Source organism: Cupressus sempervirens, chromosome 4, assembly GCF_028749045.1.
Source record: "Cupressus sempervirens isolate cs-2001-9-10 chromosome 4, ASM2874904v1, whole genome shotgun sequence".
NCBI lineage: Eukaryota > Viridiplantae > Streptophyta > Pinopsida > Cupressales > Cupressaceae > Cupressus > Cupressus sempervirens.
The window spans coordinates 772,056,826-772,084,735 of record NC_143121.1 but is presented as its reverse complement, the minus strand read 5'-3'; the positions used below and the strand labels follow the sequence as shown (position 1 = coordinate 772,084,735).

Sequence of the window (27,910 nt, the reverse complement as noted above, 5' to 3'; positions counted from 1 at the left end):
CGGAAACCTGGCAATGTACTTATATAGGTCCTTGAAAGGGTCATCACTCTCTATGTTGTGGATGGCCTAGTATGAGGAAGCCGATAGAAAATAACAAAACCACAATGAAGATGACCTTGTGTTGTGATGTTGTTCGACCAATGTGGATCCACATGAACCTGGTTGAATTGTTAGAGTGAACCACTAATGTTGTGTTGAAAAAGAAGTCATGAACTAAACAAACAACCTCACTAGAGCCTCTGATCCCATCGAAGAACCTGACCTCGTCTCTAAAAGCAAACAACCACTCATAGTCAAAGATGCTAGGAAGAGGACAGACATCAGTCTCTATAACAAGGAGAATATTTGCGGAACCAAGAGCATCTAGAAACAAACCCAACAAGGACCATAAAGTACCATTGTTGTTTGAGTAGTTGACATGTAGGGAAGCACTATGGGCCTCTCGCTTGCCCAAGTACTATCATGACCGACATTGGCCCAAAAGAAAATAAAGTGTTTGATTTTGGCAGCAAGAAGGTAGCTAAAATGAGAGTGAAGGACTAATAATGCCACCAAATTCATGGTCACTTGTTACCCTTGTATTACTATGCACTCATATTCTATACATAGTTTCAAAAAATAAGGGTAAAATCTGGGTAGGTGATGACGATCTATGTGAGAACACAAATGGCCCAAATGAAAGAATGAAGTGGAGCTAGGCAAAGGGATATACAATATAAATTCTTCGAGAAATCCATGAGTTGTTAACACTGCCATATATGTTTACATGAGTTTTTAAGCTAAGATGTGTTTGCAGCTAATAGAATTAAAGAATGGAAGGAAACCCCTAGCTCTTTTGAGAATTGAGTTTAGTTTCCAATTATTTGTGGAGCTAGTCCTAAATGCATTAATTATGATTTGGGAGTCACTCTCTCCTTCTAGGTTCTTTAGGTTTTGAAGATTTGCATAGTATGAGACCACCTCTAACAACTTCAATTTCTGCCATGTTTTTTGATTTGTTAATTTTCCAACAATTTTTCCTTGTCAGTCATTTACGATGTAAGCAATGCCTGTTGTGCCTGGGTTGCCGTGAGAGGCCCCATTGAAATTAAGTTTTTACCGGTTTGTTGAAGGTGGGGACCAATTATAGTTTTCCCTTGTCAATATGTTTTCATTCCAGCCCTTGCCATATTGAATGGGGAAGGGGAAATGAGTCAAAACCATTCTTTTCATCTCATTGTCCCATGAGGTGAATGCACCTTTCTAGTAATTGTGATATTAATTCCGTTCAGATTTCTCCACAATGCTAGCTTCAATTTTGTTAAAAAGAGCAATATGGTTCATTTTAGTCTTTTGGAAGATTCTTCCATTTCATTCCCTCCATAACTCCCATATTAGGATCAAGGGTGCAATAGCCCAAAATGAATCGTAGATGTTTTTGTTTTTGGGTATTGGTCAAGCCATGAAGTTTTCATTAAATCCTGTTTTTTGTAAGGTTGCCTATAGGAACATTTTGGCTTTGGGGAGGCATTGCTTATCACAACAAAGGTTTAGGGTAGATCAAGTTCTTACCATTAATAGGCCAATACTAGGGCAAATAATAAGAAAGAATTAACAATTAATGATGAAGTTCAGCTTGGTCTATACGTGTCAATTTGGGGGCGTAATCTTGTGAAAAGTGTCTGGGCAATATGCCATCAAGGGATGCTAGTTGCGATACAAGGGATTATGAATGTGGTTACAACAAGCGAATGTGAATCTATGAAAACCCATATGAATCCTTGCGACAGTGGCGACAGGAACATCAGAAATAGAAATAATCATCAATCTATAACAATAATAAAACCAACAATTTATAAAAGAAATAACAGTAACATAAATAGTTATAGAAATACTACATTCAACTCTAAATTAACTAATCTGGAAAATCAGTAAACAGATAAAACATGAACATCTAATTAATCAGATAGGCTAATTACAAAAAATAACTCTTAAATAATACATTAGAAAAAAATACTCTAAATAAAAATACCACCGTGCTTTGCCAAAGAGCGGGTCCTTACTCCTTGACTTGCATGGCGAATAAAGAAGATATGAGTTTTACGCTGTTGTGATAATGACAAAATGTTTTTTTTATTAATCATGAAATGATACATTCCAGAATTGCGTGCAATAGTCTCCTCTGCAGAAATGTATATGCTTATAATAGTCTGTCCCCCAGCTGATATTACATAACACACACACACACACACACACAATACCATCGTGCTTTGCCAAAGAGCGGGTCCTTACTCCATGACTTGCATGGCAAATAAAGAACATATGAGTTTTACGCTGTTGTGATAATGACAAAATGTTGTTTTTATTAATCATGAAATGATACATTCCAGAATTGAGTGCAATAGTCTCCTCTGTAGAAATGTATATGCTTATAATAGTTTGTCCCCTAGCTGATATTACATAACACACACACACACACACACACACACACACACACACACACAATACCACTGTGCTTTGCCAAAGAGCGGGTCCTTACTCCCTTACTTGCATGGCGAATAAAGAACATATGACTTTTACGCTGTTGTGATAATGACAAAATGTTGTTTTTATTAATCATGAAATGATACATTCCAGAATTGCGTGCAGTAGTCTCCTTTGCAGAAATGTATATGCTTATAATAGTCTATTACATCACACACACACACACACACACACACACGCACGCACTCACATATGAGTTTTACGCTGTTGTGATAATGACAAAATGTTGTTTTTATTAATCATGAAATGATACATTCTAGAATTGCGTGCAGTAGTCTCCTCTGCAGAAATGTATATGCTTATAATAGTCTGTACCCCAGCCGATATTACATCACACACACACACACACGCATGCACACACACGCACTTGCACACACGCACGTACGCATTACGCATGTGCACACACACACACACACACACACACACAGAGTTTGATTCTACAAAGATATCATTAAGTGGCATGATTCAGTTTTGCTGACAACCAAGGAATATGGGTGTACGTACAAACTTATTTGCTGCCCACAAATCAGAAACTAATTTGTTATAACAGTGGACAGAATTAGAAGATAATGTGGTTTCTTTCTATTGTCGTTTCCACGTATGAAATCTTTCAACATAAGTTTGTTTTCTCCCGTCCATTTCAAATATTTGCATCACGAGTTTCCTTAGAGTCTCCAGCATGAGATTTTTCTGTTTAGTTCATCATACAAATAACACACATGAATCCTTGAGTCTTGGCTTGGTATAGAAAATGGTGAAAATATAATATTTTTTGTAGTTTCTCACAAAGACAGCTCCATCCATTCAATAATGTATCAAATAATTACTTCAAACTCCTTCCCTTATTCGAAAGAGGTAATCGAATGATGATATGAATAAGTTGGACAATGGAGACCAACATAACACATAACAATTTCGATCTCAAATATGACAGGAAGGTCTCATAAAGTATGCGACAGGAAGATCTGTTTCACAAATAAACATGCTGCAATAATAAAGATTAGTAAAAGTCAATCAATAATGAATTTTTCATATTTTAATCCCAAATTATATTAAATAATACTTATATATATTAAACCATATGCAACGTAAAATAGTAAAATGGGACAAAATGGGATGGAAATGGAATAGGGAAGTAAGTATGAAAGCACATAAAATGGATTAAAATATGGCATAAAATGGATCATAAATAGCTCTCATCACCATTGCTTTGAGTTACAAGAGTATTGTAACCCTCATTGACGTTGTAGTTTCTAGATTTGGATCCTGCCCAAACTTGTTTGCCATCTCTTAGTTTGAAGCAATCTTGTGGGAAGTAAGAATTCAGGATAATTCTACCTTTTTAGATGAGGAGGGTAGTATCATCTATGGAATAGGGAAGTAAGTATGAAAGCACATAAAATGGATTAAAATATGGCACCATTGTTTTGAGTTACAAGAGGATTATAACCCTCATTGACGTTGTAGTTTCTAGATTTGGATCCTACCCAAACTAGTTTGTCATCTCATAGTTTGAAGCAATCTTGTGGGAAGTAAGAATTCAGGATAATTCTAGCTTTTCAGATGGGGAGGGTAGTATCATCTAAAGATCTCCATCTCCCATCAAAGAAGGGGTCCCCTTCCGCATACTGTACATATTTATCAAGAGTGGATCCCCATAAATCGGTAAGTGTGGTCTTGATATTTGGAGAAGCTAGGGAATCCAACGGGGAGTATTGCCCCTATGAGTCTTCCCAGAAGAGAATGAATTTGCCTGATCCTACAGCCCAAACTAGTTGGTCTCTAATAATTTTTCTTCTGTCTAATGTGAAATTCCAAGGCTTTGATTGTTTTGGGGGCTTATCCATTTGGAAAATGCTAGATTGATCATTAGGGTTGAGATATTTGTGAAATAGGACTTTACCCCACCTGTTGTTGGGTTCTTGGTCAATTCTCGAGGCAAGTTTTGCTCCAAGGGCTAAGTCCAGCCATTTTGTCTTCTTGGTACCAAGGCCACTTACACTTTGGGGCCTGGTTATCTTGTCCCAACTAATTAATACCATCTTTTTGTTGTCGCAAACACCTTGCTAGAATTTTTTTTAAAACTTCTTGTGTATCTTGTTTCTAGCAGATTGTGATAGAGGCATGCATGACATTTACTAGGTGGGGATGGCTGAAAGGACTGATTTAATCATAGTGAGACGACCTGCATTGGAAAGCCATTTCCCTTTCCAATTGTCCATCTTGTTATTGTTAAAGTGTAGCTTCAGTAGAAGTGAAGTGCACATCATGTTAAGTATACGATCTTATGTTTCTTTCACACACACACACACACACACACACTTAATCTTTTTAAATATGATTATGATGTATTTCATATACGTACAAATGGTTGTCTCAGAAATTTCTGTTTATATATATATATATATAATAAAACATAAATTTAAGGTATATCGATGTCCTCATTTGTATTGGGCCTGATTTAATTTTACTGTTGGCTAATCTCTGTTTAGTTAGGGTCATGATCCATGCAGGGACATGAATAGTAAGACCACCGGCTGAGACAGTTATCAATCAAATCAGTAATGCATTTATCTTCAGCAGTAGTTCACATTCAAGATACATTTCAGAATACATATAAATACAATATACTGTTATATATAGATACACACTCATTCTGAACTGAATTATATATATATATATATATCGGATCTAATTCATTAGTAATTTGTATACAATGTAATCTTCTCTATTAGGGATCCATATATTTTCACATGGTATCAGAGCCAAGTTGATAGAGAATTTCAGTCAGTCTTATACAGATTTAAATTTATTAAAACTATCTTCAATCTAAAACTATGGTGAATCACGTAAGAGTGGGAGACAAAATTGAAGGGGCCTCAAATTTTGCATCATGGAAAATATGAGTGATGATCATTCTATGAGAAATGGAATTAGAAGGATACATAGAGGAAGATAAATCCATGCCATAGAATGATCTAGACAAAACAACCTAGAAAAGACATAATAATAAAGCTATGAAGACTATTGTAGATTCCGTCAAAGATCACATTCTCCCATCTGTATCAAGCCTAAAAACAGCTTATGAGATGTTTTCCACTGTTAAGAATACATTCAAAATTAATAAGACGAGTAGATTGTTGACATTGAGGCAACAACTACTATACATCAAAATGATCAATGGAGAGTTGATTACATCTTATTGTCTAAGAATCTCAGAATTAAAAGATTAACTTGCAACTCTTGGAAATCAAGTGAATGACAAAGAACTTTGTATTATAGCACTAAAAGGATTACCCTTATCTTGGGAAACTTTTATTCATGGACTAAGCTCTTGACCTGAACTTCCAAAATTTGAGCAACTTAAAAATGAATGTACTAAAAAGAGTCAAGATTAATATCAAGAGAAATTGGTTTTAAATCAAGAGGGAGATATTCAAGCTCTTCAAGTCAATACCAACAATAAAGGAAAGAAAGGTAAATTCAAATGAAAAAGAAAGGAATTTAACAAAACATACAAGAAAAGAGATTGGTCAGAAGTATAATGCTTCAAATGTGACAAATTTGGTCACACTTATAACATCTGTCCAGAATGGAGGAAAATTCAAGCAGTACTAGCTAAAGTCAAAGAGGAAAAGGATGAAAACTTTGCATTTTACTTAGCACTCTCAAGTGAACTAAACTCCAACAAAATACATGGATAATAGATAGTAGAGCATCTCGTCATATCACAGGTTTTAGAGACAAATTGGAAAGCTTTGAGGGATACTACTCTGAAGAAGTGACTATTGGGGATAATTCTACACATATGGTAAAAGGTATTGGATCATGTTCAATCCAACTAAAATTAGGTATCACTCTGTAACTAAAGAATGTTTTGTTTGTACTGTTAGGAATAATAGTCCACCAAGATCTGAGAGGGGGTGAATCAGTTATCAAAGTGAAACATTTATCAACCTTAATTAATATTAAGCGTGTAACCAAAGTAAACAACAACCATAACAAGATGCACATACACAATTACACCTAGATTTGTTAACTAGGGAAACCCTTGATTAGAAGGAAAACCTCGATGGGAATGATGCCCACAAAGATATACTGATATATATTCCTTGTTAGAGGATGGATCCTATTAGGAGTCTACAAACACATTCAGTACATAAGAGTCCCTATTAGGAGACTTTGAATCCTTGTTAGAAGATTCCAACCCTATTAGGAGTTGTGCCAACACTATTAGGAGTTATAGAAGGCAGAAGGACCCACTATCCAAACAACTTCTGAAGCAAGATCACTAAACTTCACTGTCCAACTAATCTCTCAACTATTCCTTGTAGAATAATTGTTCGTACTATGCTTTATCCTCTTTCCCTTGTCTTGTCAATCAGACCAATTACTGCTAGACCTTGTAGACCAAGTCACAAACCTTAGATCGAAATATCAAACTTCGGATCTCAAAATAAAACCTCGGCAATGGAATTTTCTCCAACTTCACTTTGCTTTGCTTATCTTCGCATATCAACCTGATTAATCAACGTTCATGTCTTTTCTCCTCTTTTTGCTCTTCTTATTTCACTACTATATCAAAGGAAAATGTTCTTCCTTTATACCAAGTCCATAAAACAATTCCCTTGAGTCGACTGTTACACCTTCTTAATTAATTATTATAGGACCTCATTAAGAACACATTTTACTTATCGATAACATCAATCTGTTGCCTTGTAACTTGAATAACTTTCCGTATGTGTAATATTATGACGAGCGAGCTTAGCCACATCATCTCCAACATATCTTCTACATGCCTTTAACCTTGCTTCTCAAAGTAACAACTCTGCTAAGAGATATAACAAATTTACCAGAACATGCTTCTGTAAATTCTATCTTTGAACAATCTTCACCAAAACTTGCATAACTTCGTCTAGACTTAATGTTTTTGCACCTGAGGTTAGCTAAATATACTAGACACTTAGTAGTATCTCCCATTAACCTCGCTAGTGAAAATACTCAATGATCTGTACCAACTTAATCTTTACCGCTGTTCTTCTGTCAGATACCACATAAAACTGCTATGTTGATATCAATGACAAACACAGTCATGAATGTAACATATCATTATGATAATGATTTAATCATGTTTCTACAATACTCCCCAATAGGAATATCATCAGCATTCATGCTTCCAACATGCACTTGGTATAAAAAGAAATTTGGCCTTCATCTTTGGCCTTGCAGACCAAGGATATCGAATCACATTTCAAGAGGATCAAGTACTATCCTAGCCAAAGAACTCCAACATTAAGAATGCTATATCCATCGCATTTAGAGATGGAAGTTTGTACAAACTTTGTAACCATCAAAATCTAGCCGTAAATCATGAAATCTCAAATTCTAATGAAATCTGGCATAGAAGACTTGGTCACCTTCATTTTAGTGCCTTATCATTCATAGGAAAATAGTAACTAGGTTACCTAGTTTAAAACCTGATAATTTTGGCATTTGGAAAGGATGCGCCTTAGGTAAAAACACTAAAAGTCTTTTCCCAAAAGTGAATAGAAATCCAAATTTGTACTAGAACTCATTCGTACTAACTTATGTGGTCCAATGTATGTACCTTCCCTAAACAGATGTCTTTACTATGTAATTTCTATAGATGACTTTTCTAGGAAAACTTGAATTTACTTCCTTAAAGTTAAAGAATCAATTGAAGTGTTATCCAAATTCAAAGAATTTAAAGCACTAGTTGAAAACCAAAATGGAAAGAAAATCAAAATCCTAAGATCTGATAATTGGGGTGAATACATCTTAGAAAATTTTAAAGATTTTTGCATCTTTGCTGGGATTAATAGAGAGTTTTTTGTACCATATAATCCTCAACAAAATGGAGTCACAGAAAAGAAAAACAGATCTATTATTGAATTTTCCAAAGCTATGATGCATGATCAAAAACTTCGCACGTCTTTTTGGGCTGAAGCTTCTAACACTACAATTTAAATCCAAAATAGATGTCCTCATTCAATATTGGAAAATACAAGTCTTGAGGAAGTAGTTATTGGCAACAAACCAAACTTAAGTCATCTAAGAATATTTGTGTGCCTTGTATATTGATATCTCTAAAGAAAAGAGAACTAAACTAGAACCATCAAGAAAGAAGGGCATATTTATTGGATACAATGAATCGTCCAAAGGTTACAGGATTTACGTCCCTGGACAAAGAACTATTGAAATCAGTAGAGATCTAAAACTTGAAGAAGACATTGCTTTTAACATCTCTAAGAACATTGATGAATCACACTCAAAACCAACAACTAAAGTAGATGAGAATCCTCTAGTAGAAAATGAGAGGGAGATTGATACTGGAAGTCTTTGATCTCCAAGTCCTAATAAAGAAAATACTGAAAACCTTAATAGTAGAAAGAGACCACTTTGGGCAAGAAAAATGATAGAAGAAAAACAACGAAGCATTCATGCTATGTAACACAAGTTTCTGAACTCATCAAAATAGAACTTGCAAATGTCGAAGAAGCATTATCATGTCAACGTTGAAAAGATGCAATGATTAAAGAATATCAATCCACACTAAAAAAGATGTGTGGAATGTTGTACCCAGACCCAAAGATAAATCAGTTGTCTCTACTAAATGGCTATTCAAAATCATGCATGCACTTGATGGTAGTATTGAAAAATACAAAGCTAGATTTGTAGCTCGCGGATTCTCACAAAAAGAAGAAATAGATTATGAAGAAACTTTTGCTCCAATCGCCCATTACACTTCTGTCAGAACCATCATAGCCATTACACCATCGAAATGATGCGAGATACATCAAATGAATGTTAAAACTGCATTCCTAAAAGCTGTAATCAAAGAAGTATACATCGAACAACCTGAAGGATTTAGCACCCATGACAAAAATTCTTATGTATGTAAATAAAGAAAGCACTATATTGTCTTAAAAAAGTCCTCAAGGCATGGTACGAAAGGATAGACAACTACCTTTCAAAATTAGGATATTCCAAAAATGAAGCTGATCCCAATATATATTTCAAAATAGTTGATGGTGATATGATTATTCTTGTACTACATGTTGATGACTTACTAATGACAAGTGAAGATCATTTTATAGTAAAATGCAAACAGGATCAGGCAACAAAATTCAACATGAAAGATCTAGGACTTCTTCATTACTTTCTAGACTTAGAAGTATGGAAAAAGAACTATACCTTTCTAAATCAAGGAAAATATGTAAATAAAGAAAGCACTATATTGTCTTTAAAAAGTCCCCAAGGCATGGTATGAAAGGATAGACAACTACCTTTTATAATTAGGATATTCCAAAAATGAAGCTGATCCCAATATATATTTCAAAATAGTTGATGGTGATATGATTATTCTTGTACTACATGTTGATGATTTACTAATGACAAGTGAAGATCATTTTATAGTAAAATGCAAACAGGACTGGCAACAAAATTCGACATGAAAGATCTAGGACTTCTTCATTACTTTTTAGGCTTAGAAGTATGGCAAAAGAACTATACCTTTCTAAATCAATGAAAATATATTGTTGCATCCTAACTAAATTTGGGATGATGGACTGCAAACCCTTAACTACTCCAATGGAAGTAAATATACTCAAACTGAAGAATGATGGATTTGAATCTGAACTTATTGATCCTACTTACTACCGACAAATTATTGGAGCACTAATGTACTTGGTAATCACTCGTCTTGACATCTGTTATGCAACTAATGCCTGAAGTCAATTCATGTGTCAGCCAAAGAAGATCCATCTCATGGCAGCCAAGCACATTTTACGATACTTACGTGGTATAATTGGTATGGGCCTCAAATATGATCAAGTTGAAATTAATCTTCATGGATATTCAGATTTTGATTGGGTAGGCAACTCTATTGATTGTAAGAGTACTACTGGATGTTGTTTTATCTTGGCTCAACAATGATCTCTTGGTTTAGCAGAAAACAATCATCAATTGTCTTAAGCTCCACTGAAGCAAAATACATAGCTTCTTCCATGGGAGCCAAAGAAGCAGTGTGGTTAAGAAGATTGCTAGTCAGATTGTTCAGAAAACCCTTGAAGTCTATAATCATCCGTTGTGATAATCAAAGCTGCATCAAGCTGTCAGTGAATCCAATTTTCGCAATTGATTGAAGAATATTGAAATACCTTATCATTATATTAGAGATATGGTAGATCGAGATGTTTTCAAGCTAGAATACATAAGTACAAATGAATAGACAACTGATGTACTTACTGAACCTATTTCCAAGGTCAAACTGGCATATTCAGAGGTAAATTTGGTATGATTAAATTATTGTAAACACTGAAATCAGGTTTCAGTTTTCTTTTGAAATATTTATGTATATTCATTTTTGATTAAAATGCTACTATCTTATAGTTGCATCTGATATGTAATGAAAGGTGAAGATCTTTCATTGACATATATAAACAAAAGATATCCATTGTAAAGTGACGATCTTACAAGTGGTAGAACTGTTATCATGAAAAGATTATGTTGTTGTTGCTCTGAATAACTAGAATTCTTGATAACAAACGTATTATGATCAGACTTCATTAAGTTGTTGTCTTAGAGAGCCGGAGATCATAATACTTGTCATGATAGAGTTCATGACATTGTGATTTTTGCTATCTAATAGAGTACATTAAGTTGTAGTCCTAGAATGCCGGAAATTAGATAACCTATTCTCCTGATAGGTATCAATGGTGTTGATACCAGTGCACGTATCAAGAGAATATGAGAAACTTTGGTGTTTCACTTCTCCTTTGCCCAAAGGGAGTGTTAAAATGTAGCTTTTGTAGAAGTGAAGTACACATCATGTTAAGTATATGATCTTGTGTTTCTCTCACACACACACATATATATATATATATAATTAATCATTATAAATATGATTCTGATGTATTTCATATACTTACAAATGGTTCTCTTCGAAATTTATGTTTATATATGTATATATACTAAAACATATTATTATTCCTCAATGTATATTGATGTCCTCATTTGCATTGGACCTGATTTTAGTTTACCGTTTGTTAGTCTCTATTTAGTTAGGGTCATGATCCATGTAGGGATATTAACCCTATGTGGCCATTGGTCACGTAGAGTCATGTCCCTATGGGGACATGAACTCTATATATACTAAGACCACTGGCTAAGACAGTCATCAATTAAATCCGTAATGCACTGATCTTCAGCAGTGCTTCACATTCAAGATATATTGCAGAATACATATAAATATAATATACTGTTATACACGCACACACACACACACACACAGTCTGAACTAAATTATATATATATATATATATATATATATATATATATATATATATATATATATGATCTAATTCATTAGTAATTTGTATACACTGTAATCTTCTCTATCAGAGATCCATATATTTTCATAGTTATCAAGTTTCTTAACTAAGGGCTTCCAAGTTTTGTCAAGTCTCTGACTCTTATCAATTGGCATCCTTAAATATTTGCATTGAAAATTACCTTTCTTGTAGCCTAAGATCCGACATATGTTGTCTTCCATCTTCTTATTGATGCTTATGAAATAAATTTCAATTTTCTTGGCATTGACTTGTTGACGAGATGCTTTCATATATAAGTTGAGTATTTCTTTATGTTTTAATGTTTCAGATTTGGAGCATTTGGCTAGAAGGATGGTGTCATCAACAAATTTCTGATGTATAATATTGTTGACATCCTCAGTAATTATAACTCCTTGCATGTTGCCAAAATAGTGGTTAAATGAGATCATCTTGCCATACGCTTCTACCACGATGAGAAAGAGGAAGGGAGAAATAGGGACACCTTGCCTAATTCCCCCTGAGATATCAAAAAATCCTTCAGGAGTTCCATTTAGGAGAATAGATAATTTAGGTGTAGATATACAAATGAAGTTTAGATTTATCCATTGCTTCAAGAAGTCAAATGCCTCAAGGCATTGCATAAAAATCTCCAATCTACTTTGTCATAGGCTTTTTGGATATAAAGTTTTATTATCATACGTGGATCCTTATTTTTGATTGCGTAGTGTATTAGTTCTTGAATGATAATGATTCCATCAAATATGGATCTACCAAGGACAAACCCTGTTTGCTCTTCATAGATAGTTGTAGTTAAAATTTTGTAAATGGTGTTACAAAGGGGAATGGGTCTAAAGCCTCCAAATTGTTCAGCTTCTGGTTTCTTTGGAATAAGAGCTATGAATGTGTTATTGATTTCTTTGAGGGTTCCTGATTTTCTAGTGTTTTCTATGGCTTCCCATAACTTATCCCCCATAAAATGGCAACATTTCTGGAAGAATTTGTCTTGGAAGCTGTTTGGAGCCAGAGCTTTATCTCATTGCATGTGGAAGAGTGCTGCCTTAATTTCATCTTTAGTGAAATTTTTATTTAGCCATATAAAATTTTCTGGTGTGATAAGTTTTGGGATATATTCGAGAAGTTCTGTTTGTGCACTAAGGTTTGAGGAGTCCCAATTATTGTGAGCTCTCAGTTTTTTGAAAGAATGTGACTGCCTCTTTTGCTATTTCCTTAGGATTCTCAATATTGTTTCCCTGACAATTTTTTTTGTTACTCTTAATAGTTCTCCTATATTCTTCTGCTATTGTCAAAAAATGTTGTGTTATGATCATAGTTGGAAAACTCGCCAAATGCAAAAACTCGCCAAGCCCCCCAAAAGTTTAATTGGGAAAAACTCGGTGATTTAAAAAAAAAACTTGGGAAAAACTCGGGAACCTAAAAAACTGCTGAAATTTAATTAAAAATACATTTATTTTGCAAAATTTAATGAGAAAATGCATCTAATAAGTCAGTTAAAGACAATACAAAAGAAAGAAACGAAGTTTAGATATATATAAATGCATAATGCGTACAAAATTGCATTCTCATGCAGAATGCTCATGGTAGGAAGCAAAATAGTAAATTACTAAATAGTTTCAATTTGTCAAATTAGAAGTAAATACTAAAAGTCTAAATACATCAATACAATGTGACAATGTGAATCACATCTTCCTCTTTCCACTTGCACTAGCAGGAAAGCGAGGGGGTCTAGTCCTAGAAGAAGTGCCCCACACTAGGATAGGCCGTGAGCTGCGTGACTGTGAACTTTGTGGCTGTGCCCCCTCGCTCGACGTCCCTACTGATTGGCTCGGCGTCCTAGAAGAGGATGCATCTCCTCCTAATGGTAATGCCCGATCCTCACCTGAATCATCATCATCCTCGTCCTCATCCTCAATGTCATCCATAGTGAACTGAAAATCAGTGTTAGCCTCCCCCTCCATGGCCTGCCTCTCCAAATCAGCGATCTCATCTGGTGTAAACAATGGACTTGGCTCCTGTGCTGTCCAATCAGAATAAGGATCTATCTCGTCTAGATCAAGCGGACCAGGTAGTTCTAAGAGCTGTGCTTTTTTTATGCACAACTTAAGATTATAGTACACATAAACAAGGTCATTAAGCCGTTTTTGAGTCAATCTGTTTCTTTTCTTTGTATGGATGGACTCAAATAAGCTTCAATTGCGCTCACAATGGGATGAGCTGCAAGGTTGGGATAGGACTTTGAGAGCAAATCTCCTTAAATTGGGGGTATTGCCACCCCAACTTGCCCACCAAGCATCTGCAAAACAAAATTAAAAAAGTTATAAAGCAATAAAAAAAAAAAATTAGAAGCACAACTTATCAATTAGCAAAATTTTTAAAGTTTGACGCTTTACCTGGTGCTTGAGTAGATCTTGCTCTCTTTGCTAACATAGAAGAGAACAAAGGACCCCTTGATTCCACATAGATTTGTTGTTCGGTCACAATAAGGTCTCTCTCCTTTTCACTTGATATCATTCTCTCAATGCATTTAGAGAGACCTTCCATGACCTCTCCATTAGGATCTGAGTAGGAATCATCAGCCCTAAAACAAATAGAAAATGATATCAAGTCTTACTACACAACCTTAAAAAGTAAAGTAAAATAAAGACTTATTAAAATCCCAACTTCAAGGACAATCAATTATCATAGTACTTGAATTTGGGATTGCGGAAGGAGCCTGCTGCATGAATAGGTTGGTGGAGCATATTGTTCCACCTCCTATCAATTATTTCCCAAATGGGGTCAAATCTAAGACTATCCCCGTGATAGTAACTTCTAACAGCCTCTTTTGCCCTATCCATGGCCTCATAAAGACCTCCCATTGGGGATTGCTGCCCATCACATGTGTGCAAGACTAGAACCAGGGGCAGAGACATCTACATTTGAAAATTGAAAAATACAAATTAGTTAATAACATAGTAAGTTATGAATTGATAATGAAACTTGAATAAACTAAAAATATAATGAAGTTACCTCCACAATCTCCTTAGCCTTTGCAAAAAAGCTATCATCAAACACTATTCGTGCCACAGCCTCTCCTTCGGGCTTCTTTGAGTAAGGTGAAGCAACCCAATCAGCACACACAAACATTTGCTTCAAAGCCAATATGTGGTCAAGAATACTTTGCAACGTCAAGAAGACCGTTGAAAACCTTGTCATAGCAGGTCTCATCAAATCTTTGCCTTTAGTGGCTTTTCTCATCAAACTGAGAACCCATGGGTGATTATAGATATATTTTGTGACTCGCCTAGCATCTTCCACAATTGGACTCACCCAATCAAGTTTTCCTATGTCCTCCAAAAGAAGGTCAAGGACATGTGCTGCACAAGGTGACCAAAAAAGTGTGTGATGCCTCTCTTAGAGGATTCTACCTAAAAGATTAGCAAAAAATCAATAATCAGTAACAAACTTTCCATATTTAGTATTTACAGATTACATCAAATCTAAATTGAATAATACCATTATCCATAGCATTACATTCATGATTTATATTGATTCAAATATAAAAAATTAAATCTACCTCCTGCCACATATGCTACTGCATTATCTGTGATTATTTGCACCACATTATCTATTCTCACCTCCATGACAACATTCTCCAACATTAAAGCCAATGTGGCTGCATTTTTCACTTTGTTGGAGGCATCGACAGATTTCCAAAACACCACATCATCTTTGCAAGCAATCAAGAAGTTAATAATGGTTCTACTTCTTCCATCTGTCCACCCATCAGATAAAATGGTGCAGCCATACTTCTTCCACTCTCTTTTGGTCTTCTATCAACAATTTTGCCCTACCAACCGCTTTGTCAAGCAACCTACAAAATTTAGGTGTAATATTAAATAAAGTGTAAGTGTTAGTAAAAAATTAGGAAATAAGTTATAACAATTAAGATTTAAAATATAACAATGAACTAAAGTGAATCACAATTATTTACAATTACTAAATAGTAAAATACTAACCTTCCACTCATATCCTTGCGATTAGGCAGCTTTTACCCTTTGCCTGATATTATCATTGCATTCACCATATTGACCCAATAGGGACTATTAGCGACATTCATTGGGATATTGTTGAAAAACCAAAAATAAGCTGCTGCAATATCAGTTTACTCATGCACCTCCTTAAACCATGCAGTGCCCTCTAATGATGGCTGTGCTCCAGGTGTGTTCCTGGGCACAAAATAACCACCTATCCCTGATGGGGATCTGGATGGTGATGATGAAGAAGTAGGAGATGTAGAAGAAGTGGAACTGGTAAATGAGAAATTTTGTTTGCGGATCCGTAGGCCACGAAGAGATCCTGGTATGTTCTCAAGTGCTTCTTCTTCCTCTTGCATATCAAAAGGAGCTCCTTCTGATTCAGCTATGGCTGCCCTCATAGCTAATTTTGCCCTCTCCCTATTCAATTTTTTCTCTTCAGCAGCTGCAAGTAGGGCATGGATGAATCTTTTTACTTCATCAGTTACCTTGAGACAAGGATTTGAGTCATGTTTCTTTATGCCTGCAAGGTGGTATTTGAGGCGGTTTATGCCTCCAAAAGTAATTCTCTCACAGGGAATGCATATCACCTTCCCAATATCATTTGGATTTGGAGCTTCATAGGCATACTGCCATGCCTTATCTCTTGCATTTTTAGGCCGAGTGCCTATATATCCAGATGGGCATGGTGTTTGTGGCCACTCTTCTTACGGGTTTGTCATTTTTTTAATGGTTGACCGCTGCCCTACACATAAATATATAGAAAAATAAATAAACAAAGTTAGAACTTAGAAGCTAGGGTTTCAAATGATTCAAAGTTTCAAGCTTCAAACTTCAACTATATCCTTAGAAGCTAGGGTTTCAAATGATTCAAAATGATTTTAAATGATTTGAAAACATTTACAAACAAGTTAACAACAACAAAAACAAAAGAACATTTGTTATAAAACTATAAAAAGTTTTCAAACAATGATAAGATGAACATACCTGGAAAGAAATTTGTCTTCTAAAATTGGTTAGAATCCTCTACAATCCACTCAAATCCGCCTTGAATCACTTGCAATCAGCCCAGAATGCCTCCAAACCTTCTTCTCTTCACTCCTTAAGGCTCTAAACAATGCAAATACAAGAAAGAATGAGAAAAAACACATTCACTGCTGGTTTAATCCGTCACAGGCCGCGGGCGAAAATCTCACCAGTAAATCACGAGTTTTTATGAAAAACTCGTCGAGTTTTTCACGATTACTTGGCGAATACTCGGCGAGTTTTTACCAGTCTGTCGAGTTTTTAAATCGGCGAGTTAACTGGTGAAAAACTTGCCGAGCTAGGAAACTCGGCGAGTTCCAACTATGGTTATGATCACCTTGTGCAAGCCCATTTTTTTGGATATTTGCATCCAGTATAATAATTGTTTAGGTTTGTGCAACAAATCTTTTTCTCTAAAATGTCATTGTTTGTCCCAATCATAAGTATTTGTATGTTTAATTCTTGATTGTTTTTTTCAACTTCAAACTTTTCTTCACAAATATTATTGAAGTGTTCCTTATTCCAATTTAGTATCTTAATTTTTAGAGATTTTGGTTTAGAGATAAAGCAAAATATCTTTGACTCCTCAAAGTGATCTTCTTGCCACTATTGTTTAAGTAGATCTAGGAAGTTATCATCAAGAAACCACAGTTTTCAAACTTGAAAGGGTTCTTGGTTGGCTTTGCTTGTTCAATTATGTCCAGGGTAACTGGAAAGTGGTCGGATGCTGATATAGTCGGTATAGATGCACATAAGTAGTGATTAAAAGATGCAATGTTTCTTGCATATAAGAATCTATCTAGACTCTCTGTAATGTTACTAGCACCATCCCTTCAGTTTTTTCCATTTAAAGATTCCTTTATTTGTTTTTAAATCAATCAAATTTTTGATAAAAATCAGATCTTTGAAGTCTTTAATTGCTTGGGTTTCTATTTTTAGACTGCTCTTTTCATTCAAATCTGTTATGGCATTGAAGTTGCCTCCTATAACGGTATTCCTATTGGGGAAATCTTTGCAAAATTGCCAATTTCATTCCATATTTTTTGTTTACCACTTGTTGTAATTGGACCGTAGACATTAATTAAAAGGAAAGAGAAGTTGCTTTTGGTACTTTTAATTCCACTGACCATCCAACTTGGGTTCGAAAATTCAGCCTTACATTTGATTTTCTTTCAATCCCATAGAATCAATAGGCCTCTTGAGGTAGTTTGAGTGTTTATTTTTTCCATCTTCCATAATCTTGGTTAGCTTTCTAATTTGGAACTTTCTTTACTAAGTTTGGTTTCTTGTAGAAGAATTGTTTCAGATTTAAATGTGATAAGACAATGCTTTAGAAGACATTGTTTGTTAGGGTTGTTTAAGCCCCTAACATTCTACGCAGTGACTCCTTGGGCTGTGGGAAGGTACTTCCGCTTCCTTGCATAAAAGGATATAGGTAGCCTAGTCTGATTTTCAGCTTCTTAATTGTTTTTCTTATGCTCAATTAAAGATTTCCTACCTCTTTTTTCTTATTTGTTTAAGAATCTTCCATAATTGGGGGTCTCAACTCCATTCATTGTGTTAGCAATGCCAAGGTTAAAATTGTTTTGAGGGTTGGTTATTGTAGTTTCATCGATGGGATTGCTTTCCGTTGATTCATTTTCTTCATTTATTAAATTTAGAAGGGATTCATTGTTATGACCGCAGTTAAGAGCTTCCTCCTTTGACTCCCCTATTTCTCTTTCTTTTGTTTCTATTTCAGGATGAGGAGCTTTGTTGCTATTATTTCCATCTAAATTGTAAATAGTAAATCCTCCTGAATTAGAATTTAACGTAATGATAAGATTCGTATTTACTTCAGTCTTGGAGGTTTCTTGGTTAGCATTTGTGTAATAAAATTCTTTTGAAGTTCCAGGGCTTCTAAAAATGATCCTTCTTATTATGTTTCCTAAGAAGAATTCTGGTCTAAGATTGTAGATTGAGTTATGAGAGACAATATTGATTGGTTTAATTTCTTTGGGATTGCAATAATCAACAAGAAATTTGACAATGTTTGAATTCATAATATCTTCTTGTAACACTACGAATCCTCTTGAAAAATCACCTATCTTAGGAAGGATGTTTTTATGTAAATTTTTTACTGAAAAGAAAAGTATATTAATCCACCTAAATATTGTAGAAAATTTAACCTTGGATGGGTGGAAGTTAGGGGACCAATTGAAAAAATTCACAAAAAATCCTTATAGAATACAATTGGTCCATTCAAAAGCAATTTCTTTGTGGTTAATAAAAAAGTGTCATTTAGAGAAGTAATACATAGCTGATCCTTAAAGGATTTAAGGAGCCAATTTGAAAATTTAGAATCAGAGATACAGTGACCTCCCTAGATGGTGAAAACCCCATGGCTCTGGTAGTAATCCTAGTGGCCATTGGAGTACTCGTTTTTATGATCACGATGTCAGAGTCCACCTTTGGGTTAGGGCATTTCATAATCTTGAAATCCCTTATTGGATTATCCGTGATATTGATCTCTCCTATCCTTGGTCTTGCCCAAAATCATGCGTAAATCCAATGGATCGGTTACAAGCCCTAATTGTTGACTCTCGGTTTAGTATAGGGTTACTTAGTGGAACCCTATTCACACTTGAAGCCACTTGGTAGATATTGCTTGAAGTTGGGCTTCCTTCCAACAACGGTTGCAAATCATAACCCAACCACCAACCTCAATTCCAGATTCTTGAGCTTTGTTGAAATGTCCCCTCTTTTGATTTACTTAATATGGGAATAGTTTATTTATTTCTTCACCCATATTTCCCCAATTTCTTATTTATGAACTATATAATGAAAGGATGGGTAGATTATCAGTTCATCCCTAAATCAATAATATATGTAGAGAATCAATTTGGTCTATCAATAGTTTCCAATATTCGCACCAAGTATAATTCTCCCTTATATGTGCCATGTTATTCCTCTGCTAAGTATAATATATGTCACTCGTATGGACTTCCTTGTGGACTTCTGTATGGACTTTTGTGCTTGTAGATGTTGGTGTTGGAGGTTATTACTTCTTCAGATATTAGCTTGTCTCCTGTGACTGGACGTCATGCATGCTTTAGACACTCGGAAACACTCTTGCATCCGATACTTGCTCTATCTATAATAAGGATGCGTTCCCGGTTGGGCTTGTCTGTCAATGATTTACTTGGATGGTGAGCTTTGGATGTTATGCATATCTATGCCTTTGATATCTGCCTTGACCATTTTGAGTTTGTCGTTCTTGAATACCTCTCTCCACATGCTCAATGTGCACACTTTTATCGACACTGAGTTAGATGTCTAAAGCTATCGGCTAATGTTCTTGTGTTTGCAGCTTGCTTAATCCCACAGTCTGTTTTCCTTCTGTATCATTCACTAAATGTTGGCTTTGCTGGTGATATCTGATGTGTTGTTCAAGGTTTTCAACTTTTATTTATATTGGCATCTATACTCCTAAGAGACACATCTCTTTATTCAACGAACTAGGATTACTTATGTCTTAAATAGAATATAATTATTTATTCTCAACCACAGATCATTATTATATAATATTTTCTATTATATTGATAACATATAACTTGTTAATGGTACATTACTATTTTTTTATATTTTATTAATTATATTATATTGTTAATTCATTTTTCTATTTTTTTGTTTTGTTATTATTTACTTAATAATTCTTTTATTCTTTTATTATGTATTTAATAATTCTTTTATTCTTTTATCATCTACATTTTTCAATCTTTTCTTTTAGGGGAGAACGTGAAAATGGGGGACATTGACATTCGTCATTTGTCAATGAGGGTTTCCCATGAAATGGGTGAGTGACCACCTCTGGTTTCTTACTAACAGGTGGAAGCCTCTGTGCATTATGCTTGATGAGACAACGATCAAACACTTATTGATTGGTTCACCAATTTTGTGAAGCCCTCATTGCTGCAAATTAATTGAGAGCAAGGTCGTCAAATTGTTGGAGCCGGTTAGAGGCTTCTTGCTAGAGCCTTGTGTTGCCAAATTTCTAGGGTTTTTTTGGGCAAGGGCAACCTGTATATTGAAGTTATGTTGCTTTCCTTTTTTAGATTTGCAGTAAGCCTTTTCTGAGATTTAACAAACTTGCAAAATTAGCCAACTCTTTGTTCTTTTAGAATGGTGACGACTTGTTTGCCCTAAAGTCATTGTTATAAGTAGATAAAATTCCTGAAGATCTGGCGTCCTTTTCGCTTTGGCGGTATTTGCCTCATGTGTGTTGTCTGTGAGCTAGGCGAGAGTATTGAAACAATTTGAGCATGCCAAAGGTTTGTTCATATCCCTAATCATCAATCCAAAGATTTTCGGGTTTTTGGTAGATGGATTTGTATATCTTGGAAGACGTGGACCTTCCATTTTAATAAAGTCACATTTGTTGCTTTTGTGTGCTCAGTTTGCCATTAAAACTAATTAATTCTTCGACTATGCCCAAAGTTTTATAAGGGTGCCATAAGAAGAAATTTTGCAGGTGTTGCAGACTTCTGGAGAGTTTACAACAAACCTTTTTCAAAATTTGCATCATTCAAGGGAAAAAGCAGCAGCGTATCAAAATGACTCAGGAGGCAATTGAACTGTTGGATTTACAAAGCCAACAAGAAGAGGATATTATAGGAAGCCTTAGGGTTCCATTTACTAGTTTTGGGTAGTTATATTTTGAAATTGAATTGATGTGCGTTTGTTCAAAATTCATACCAGAAACATTGTAAACTTTAAGAACCTAAGTGTTTCCAAGTGTTTTCTGTTTATTGTCCAGATGGGTTCTTCATCAACTTATTGCTCACAGGGCCAAAAGTTTATTCAGAATACTTTTGTAATGCATCTCCTCAACATAAACAAGGAAATATACAAGTTTATTTTTAGACTATTAGGTTGACTGTTTTAGAGCTTTGGAACTTATATTGCATGTATACAGCCTACTTTATGTGCGCATTTGACTAATATAGTCTTTGGTGGCTATATCTTGATTAATGTATTCTTTGCTGCTTCAGCTGTTACATATTTTGCATTGACCCCATATTTTGTGTCCAACTCGATAAAGGAATCCTTGTATGGTTGTATGCTTTGTTCCCTGCCTATCACCTCAACACATTTTAACCATATTAATAATTAATAATTATATAAATTTTAGTTGTGTTTCTTTCTTGCTTACATGTATAAGTGGACAATAGCTATAGGGATTATTATATCCATATTTTAAACACTTTACCTGGTAAGGCTTTTCTGTTGTATTAAGGTGTACAGCTTTGTATTTTTAAACCATAGACAAGTACATTGTGACAAACAGGATAAGAGTATACTATGCAGATGGAATGGTTTGTAGCAAGATGATTATTCGACTCTTTTGTCATATAAAGTTATAAACCTTAGAAATCCCCCTCAGTCTTGCAGAACCAAAAGTGACCGTCTTACCCACCTCAGTAATAGGCTCTTAATTGCCCACCTGAATATGGTTTTTGTCTGAGTTTTTAAGTTTGACAACCCTATTACTTGGTAGCCTTTAGGGATTTGTAATTTACAACTCAAATAATGAACACCACCCACTGATTCCATGGTGGAGATCAGATATTGAAAAATGAAATGCTCTTCAGTTTCTTTGTTTTGGAGACCAGAAAGGTGGCCGACTATTTCTCTTTGTAAATCACAATGGTCAACCCTAACTTGAAGGTAATGGGAGTAGAGTGCATTCAATCAAACCATGAGACTGATGGTGCTGAAGGTAATTGGTCTGAGGAATGTTTTGATTAAAAACCAATAAGTACTTCTCAATGGAGGAAGCTTGTTTGGTGTCAAAAGAGATTTGCTGGGAGGTCCTATTAGCTTTGATATAACATTGTTAAATATCCTTGCTAATGGATAGATTGTTCTTCTTAAGGTTGAGTTCTTTGAAACCCATATTCCTCCAATAGGTCTCATGCATAAGCTCATTTTTGGCACATCTTCATTGGGACAATATTTTGTTGTCTCATGCCTTGATCTGTCATACAAATGACTTGTGCACTCTAATTTACCATCCAGGGGACAGTGAGTCAAATGGGTGTGATCCTGCTCTTGTGCTTTATGGATGATACACCTCTCATTACCCAGATTCAATGCAAGTGCATTGTCTGACATTGCTATTAGATTCTTCTGTCTGACAGAAAGTTGATGCCTCTGATATATCTGTGAAGTGTGTTGATTAGCAGATTTGTTCTCTTTAAAAACATTTACAAATGACTCCCAAATGCCCAAAAATGAGAGACAAACCACAACCAACGGTTGAGTCACTTGCAAATGTGATAAGCAAGTGCTATTTGAATTTTAATAAGAAGGTACAGCTCCCTTCATCTGATTTGCAATGAATTAAATATGTATTTTGCCTTCAACCAGAAGGCACAAAAGGCACTAACATTCACCCATCAACATGGATGAATGTGATCTCAGATTTAAACAATTGCAAAAGAAACAAACCAATGGCTCACAAACCATTATTTGATCTTCCTACATCTAGAGAAACAGAGAGATTTAATCTTTGTTCTTGCATATGTGACTTAATAAAACCATCAGATTTTATTACATGCAACAACACTTGATAAAAAAGAACAAGAGTACATCTAAAACATGGCTGAAATAACCAACAGATTTATTTCAGCCAGAGAAATACATTTTTAAACCAACAGATCTGAAAAACGTACTCTTTATTTTCAACAAATGATAAAAATGGCAAACTTACCATGTTATCCCTTCCCCAAATCAAGCTTTAGAAAAATAAAAATATAATTTCCTCTTTCCTTCTCTGTTACTATTACAAAATAAAATGGTTTACCCTCTCTTAGAGCACGGTCTGTTGGAAAAAGAACCACTCTTTTCTCTGGTTTCTGCAATAAGTAGCATGCTGTAATTTTCGGTTTTGATAACTGATTTTTGATTTGAAAGTGGAGGAAATAACAATTCCACAATCCCTGAAATTGTTGTTGTCCAAATTTCTTAAAACATCATTAAAATGCTTTAATTTGGTGCTCTGAAACTGATTTAAAACACTGTTAAAATGTTTCAAATTAGTGCACATGAAACAGTAAAAAAACATGTTTAATTTAACTTGCAGCCACTTTTTAAAAATTTCACCACGGGTTAACTGGATCTCCTGGAGCTGTGAAAATTTGCGTGTAGTTATGATATTTGAAACTACAGATGGTGTTTTGACCATTTCCGAACAGCTCACCAAATCATGGTACTTTGTAAACTGACCCTGCTAACTATATTACTGCACTAAGGAAATATTAAAATAATATATCATTTGAGGTCGGATGGTCATAAAATTAAATCTGGGGGCATTTGAGGCCAAAATATTAGGTGGGTTGTCCTCAGATTTAAATATTCAAAAACTTTTTTTGGATGCATTTTTGGATTGGCAAATATGTATGCAGATTTGAGTGTCATTTTCAACCCGACTGTCATTTTGAACCTTGAACTTTGAACTTTGCAGTTCAAGGTTCAAGTTCAATGTTGTAAAACTTTCCTCAAAAATGTTTTTTCTTACTATTACCTCCCTTTTTTTTATCGCCTTTTCTTTATACTTCCATGCTTGATTAAACCTTGAACTTTGAACCTAAATAGGTACGATGGTTCAAGTTCAATATGACAACCTGTTAACCTGGAATTTTGAAGAACTATTATGAATTGTTGAACCAAGCAAGCTCTTGAACTGCTGAACTCTTGAACCTCAAACCTGAATCTGCACTTCTGAACCAATGAATCTGTGCTTTGAACCTTGAACCTTGAACTTCGTGGTTCGAGGTTTAAGTTCAGTGACTCTCCTCAATGCTTCTGTTTCACAAATTATAAACTTTACAAAGGTATTATTCCCAAAATCCAATATAAGGCATTGGAATTCTTGAGTAGATTTTTCCATTGGGCTAAGTTTAGAAATTTTAAATGTGAGGTGTTGCAGGCATACCAACAAAGTGTATTATGCAATCTAGCATGATTGATGTGCCACTGAGAAAAATACCGCCACACTTGAAACCTATCATTACAATATTGTTCAACATCTGAGTTGAATGTATGAAGATGTTCACTCTCATGGAATTTTGTTTTCAAGGCTGGGATTTAGATGCAACAGTTCCTGCATTGTACAGATTCCATTTTATTCAGAGAGATTATCTTACGAAAAGGAACATCATTTGCCTTGAAATGTTCTTGTTTGTTGACCTACTCTTATTAGTGCTATTCTTGGTTGCTTTGAACAATCGAGACACCCTATCATTTTTAGTCACCTTAGATATTAGATGGGCTGCTATTTTCCTTTCAATTTTCACTAAATCTTTTCTTAGACCTCAGGTTTCTTCAGAATGGTCTCCTTTGTACTGGTATCACTCCAAACACGAGTTCAGTTTGATGTTCCCATAGCCTCCATTGTGTCACTTTCAAGACTATAGGTCAAGACAAAAGCTTCTTTGTGTTTCATAGGACATTTGATCGCCGCTCTAGTGAGTTACAGAATCCGATTCTGAAGCTATGCGAATTTTAATTTAAAAAAGAAAAGACATCAAATAATTTGTAAACCAAAACAGGATAAATTATTTTATGATAATTGATAATACAAGAATCTGATATTGATATGTACAATTTCATATTTATAAATCAGTGTCTTACTGAAAGATGGATAATATTAAATAGTTATTGTTGAATGTCCAGTGTCATAGATGGTATTGCTATTTGGGTTTCAGCTATTTAGGATGATTAATGAACGTTGTTTTAAAGTACTTGAATCGATCATATTATTTACTTGAGGTAAAATTGTTTAATATTTTAATTTTATTGTGATTTGCAGATAGAATCTAGAAACAATAAGATGGAGATGCAGTCAGTCAATAATAAAGCTCTTATTGAAGAGCTAAACAAGCTGCTCGAGCGCCTACGTATACCCCCAGAGGTACGCTCTATTAAAAGTCTAGGAAGCTTATTTTTGTTTACAAAACTGGTTTGTTTATTAAAAAAATTTGGGGTTTTTTGTCAGATATGTCTAATGTTTGATTTAATAGAATAATGTTAGCTTTGTCAGTTATAAATTCTGCTTTTGTATGTGTGACTGCTGCCAACAGAAGAATGATATTCTTTTTGCCATTTCTGAATCTCACAGTTTGATTACCTTTGCAGTATGCATCTCTTCTGACAGGAGGTCCATTTGATGAGGCAAGAATGCTGCAAAATGTTGAGGCCTGTGATTGGTTAGCTGGTGCTTTGCGTGCCCTTATGCCACCAAGTTTAGATTCTAACTATGCAAATATGAGAGCAGTATGTGCAGGCATCTGACCAAGTTTTTTTTTGTTCCACTGGAATTTACTGAGATTATCTTGGTCATCAAGCAGCAAAAATAGTCTGCTAATATTTATGTTTAGCGAGTCTTGTTCATTGCCTTTTGCAGCTGTGTTCTTTTTACTGATTACCCGGAAATTATTATTTCATTTTTACTAGACATGATAGGCATAGAGGATTATTTGATTTCTGGATTTGGTAATGATATGATGTGCAGGTCAGAGAAAAGCGCACAGAACTCGAAAATTTGAAAAATACTTTTGTACGACGAGCATCTGAGTTTTTAAGAAACTATTTCGCTAGTTTAGTGGATTTTATGATAAGTGACAAAACATACTTTTCTCAGGTAAATTTATTTCCATATCTAAGCAACTGGATCTCCCTTAAAGTGAATATTTTAAGACAATTTCTAATTAATGAATATGATTTATATTGGTGGACATACCCATTATTGTTTGCAGAAAGGCCAGCTGAAAAGGCCTGATCATGCTGATTTGAGATACAAGTGCCGAACATATGCACGTATGTTGCAACACTTGAAGGTATTTTGGTTGGTTGAGCATTTCAATAAAGCAATGTTGTTTTTTTCTTCTTTGTTGTCTTATTATGTTGCTATTTTTAATGGATGACATCTCCAGAGTCTTGATAAGAGTTGTTTGGGGTCACTTAGAAAAGCTTACTGCCATTCTCTGAACCTGCTGCTTCGCCGTGAGGTAAGAGTGCATCTATAAATATGAATTATGGATAAATTCTGTTTGATGTTTGAATCCTCTAATCCAGAATTTTCTAATGGATTAAAGACAATTAATCCAAAGATAATTATAGAAAGCATTTTCTTTTCAAGAACACAGATTGATTGCATTATATAATTAGATCTAACTATTCTATCAATTATTTCTCCATTCATTTTCTTAAAAACTCCTTCCTCCCATCTCTTACATTAGGTATGTTCTACCATGCTTCTGTTTCTTCCATCGAACTCTACTCATCAAATCTGATTTTACATTGATGTGCAGTTGTAGAATTGTGTTTGGTTTACATAATCATTTTGATAGCTCTGCACAAACTTTATTTGGCTAGCTTATCTTCTCAAAATGTTTCTATTGGTTGATGAATTTGAAAATGTACTGACAACTAAATATCATCATGCTGTCATTAAAGCAACAAGATAGTATTTGAGGGAACTATTTTTTAACAATAGAGTTGATATTGCACAGGCTCGTGAGTTTGCAAATGAACTTCGTGCTAGTACCAAAGCATCAAGAAGTTCTACAGTATGGCTGGAAGGATCTTCTGGTTCCAATTCAGGGACCAATGCAGACACTTCTACTGTTTCAGAAGCATATGGAAGAATGCTCACTATTTTTATTCCATTACTTGTAGATGAGGTGTGTCATCTGTCAAAATGCTTTTTATGTTCCACATTGCAAGTGTAGTTTTAATGAGTTCTCATTTGAATCGTCTTTGATGCTTTCTGCAGAGTTCATTTTTTGCATCATTCATGTGCTTTGAAGTTCTTCCTCTTGTTCCCCCAGGGGCCCCTTCTAGTGCTGGCATGGAAGGGTCAAACGAAGATGAAAATGATGATGATTTAGGCCTTATGGACCTTGATGGGAACGACATGAAGCCTAGTATAGT

The 27,910-nt window shown here is 34.9% G+C and overlaps 1 protein-coding gene across 2 annotated transcripts in view; it reads left to right on the top strand.

The window, feature by feature from the left end:
- LOC149563657 (exocyst complex component SEC3A-like) overlaps nucleotides 1-27,910 on the top strand; it is a 324,907-nt gene that overhangs the window by 214,026 nt on the left and 82,971 nt on the right. For both annotated transcript variants that reach the window (XM_089826818.1, XM_089826819.1), the window contains exons 10-16: nucleotides 25,788-25,889; nucleotides 26,114-26,251; nucleotides 26,490-26,618; nucleotides 26,734-26,814; nucleotides 26,911-26,985; nucleotides 27,490-27,660; nucleotides 27,753-27,903. In XM_089826818.1, coding sequence (XP_089682944.1) covers nucleotides 25,788-25,889; nucleotides 26,114-26,251; nucleotides 26,490-26,618; nucleotides 26,734-26,814; nucleotides 26,911-26,985; nucleotides 27,490-27,660; nucleotides 27,753-27,903 — 847 coding nt within the window. The remainder of the gene's footprint in view (nucleotides 1-25,787; nucleotides 25,890-26,113; nucleotides 26,252-26,489; nucleotides 26,619-26,733; nucleotides 26,815-26,910; nucleotides 26,986-27,489; nucleotides 27,661-27,752; nucleotides 27,904-27,910) is intronic.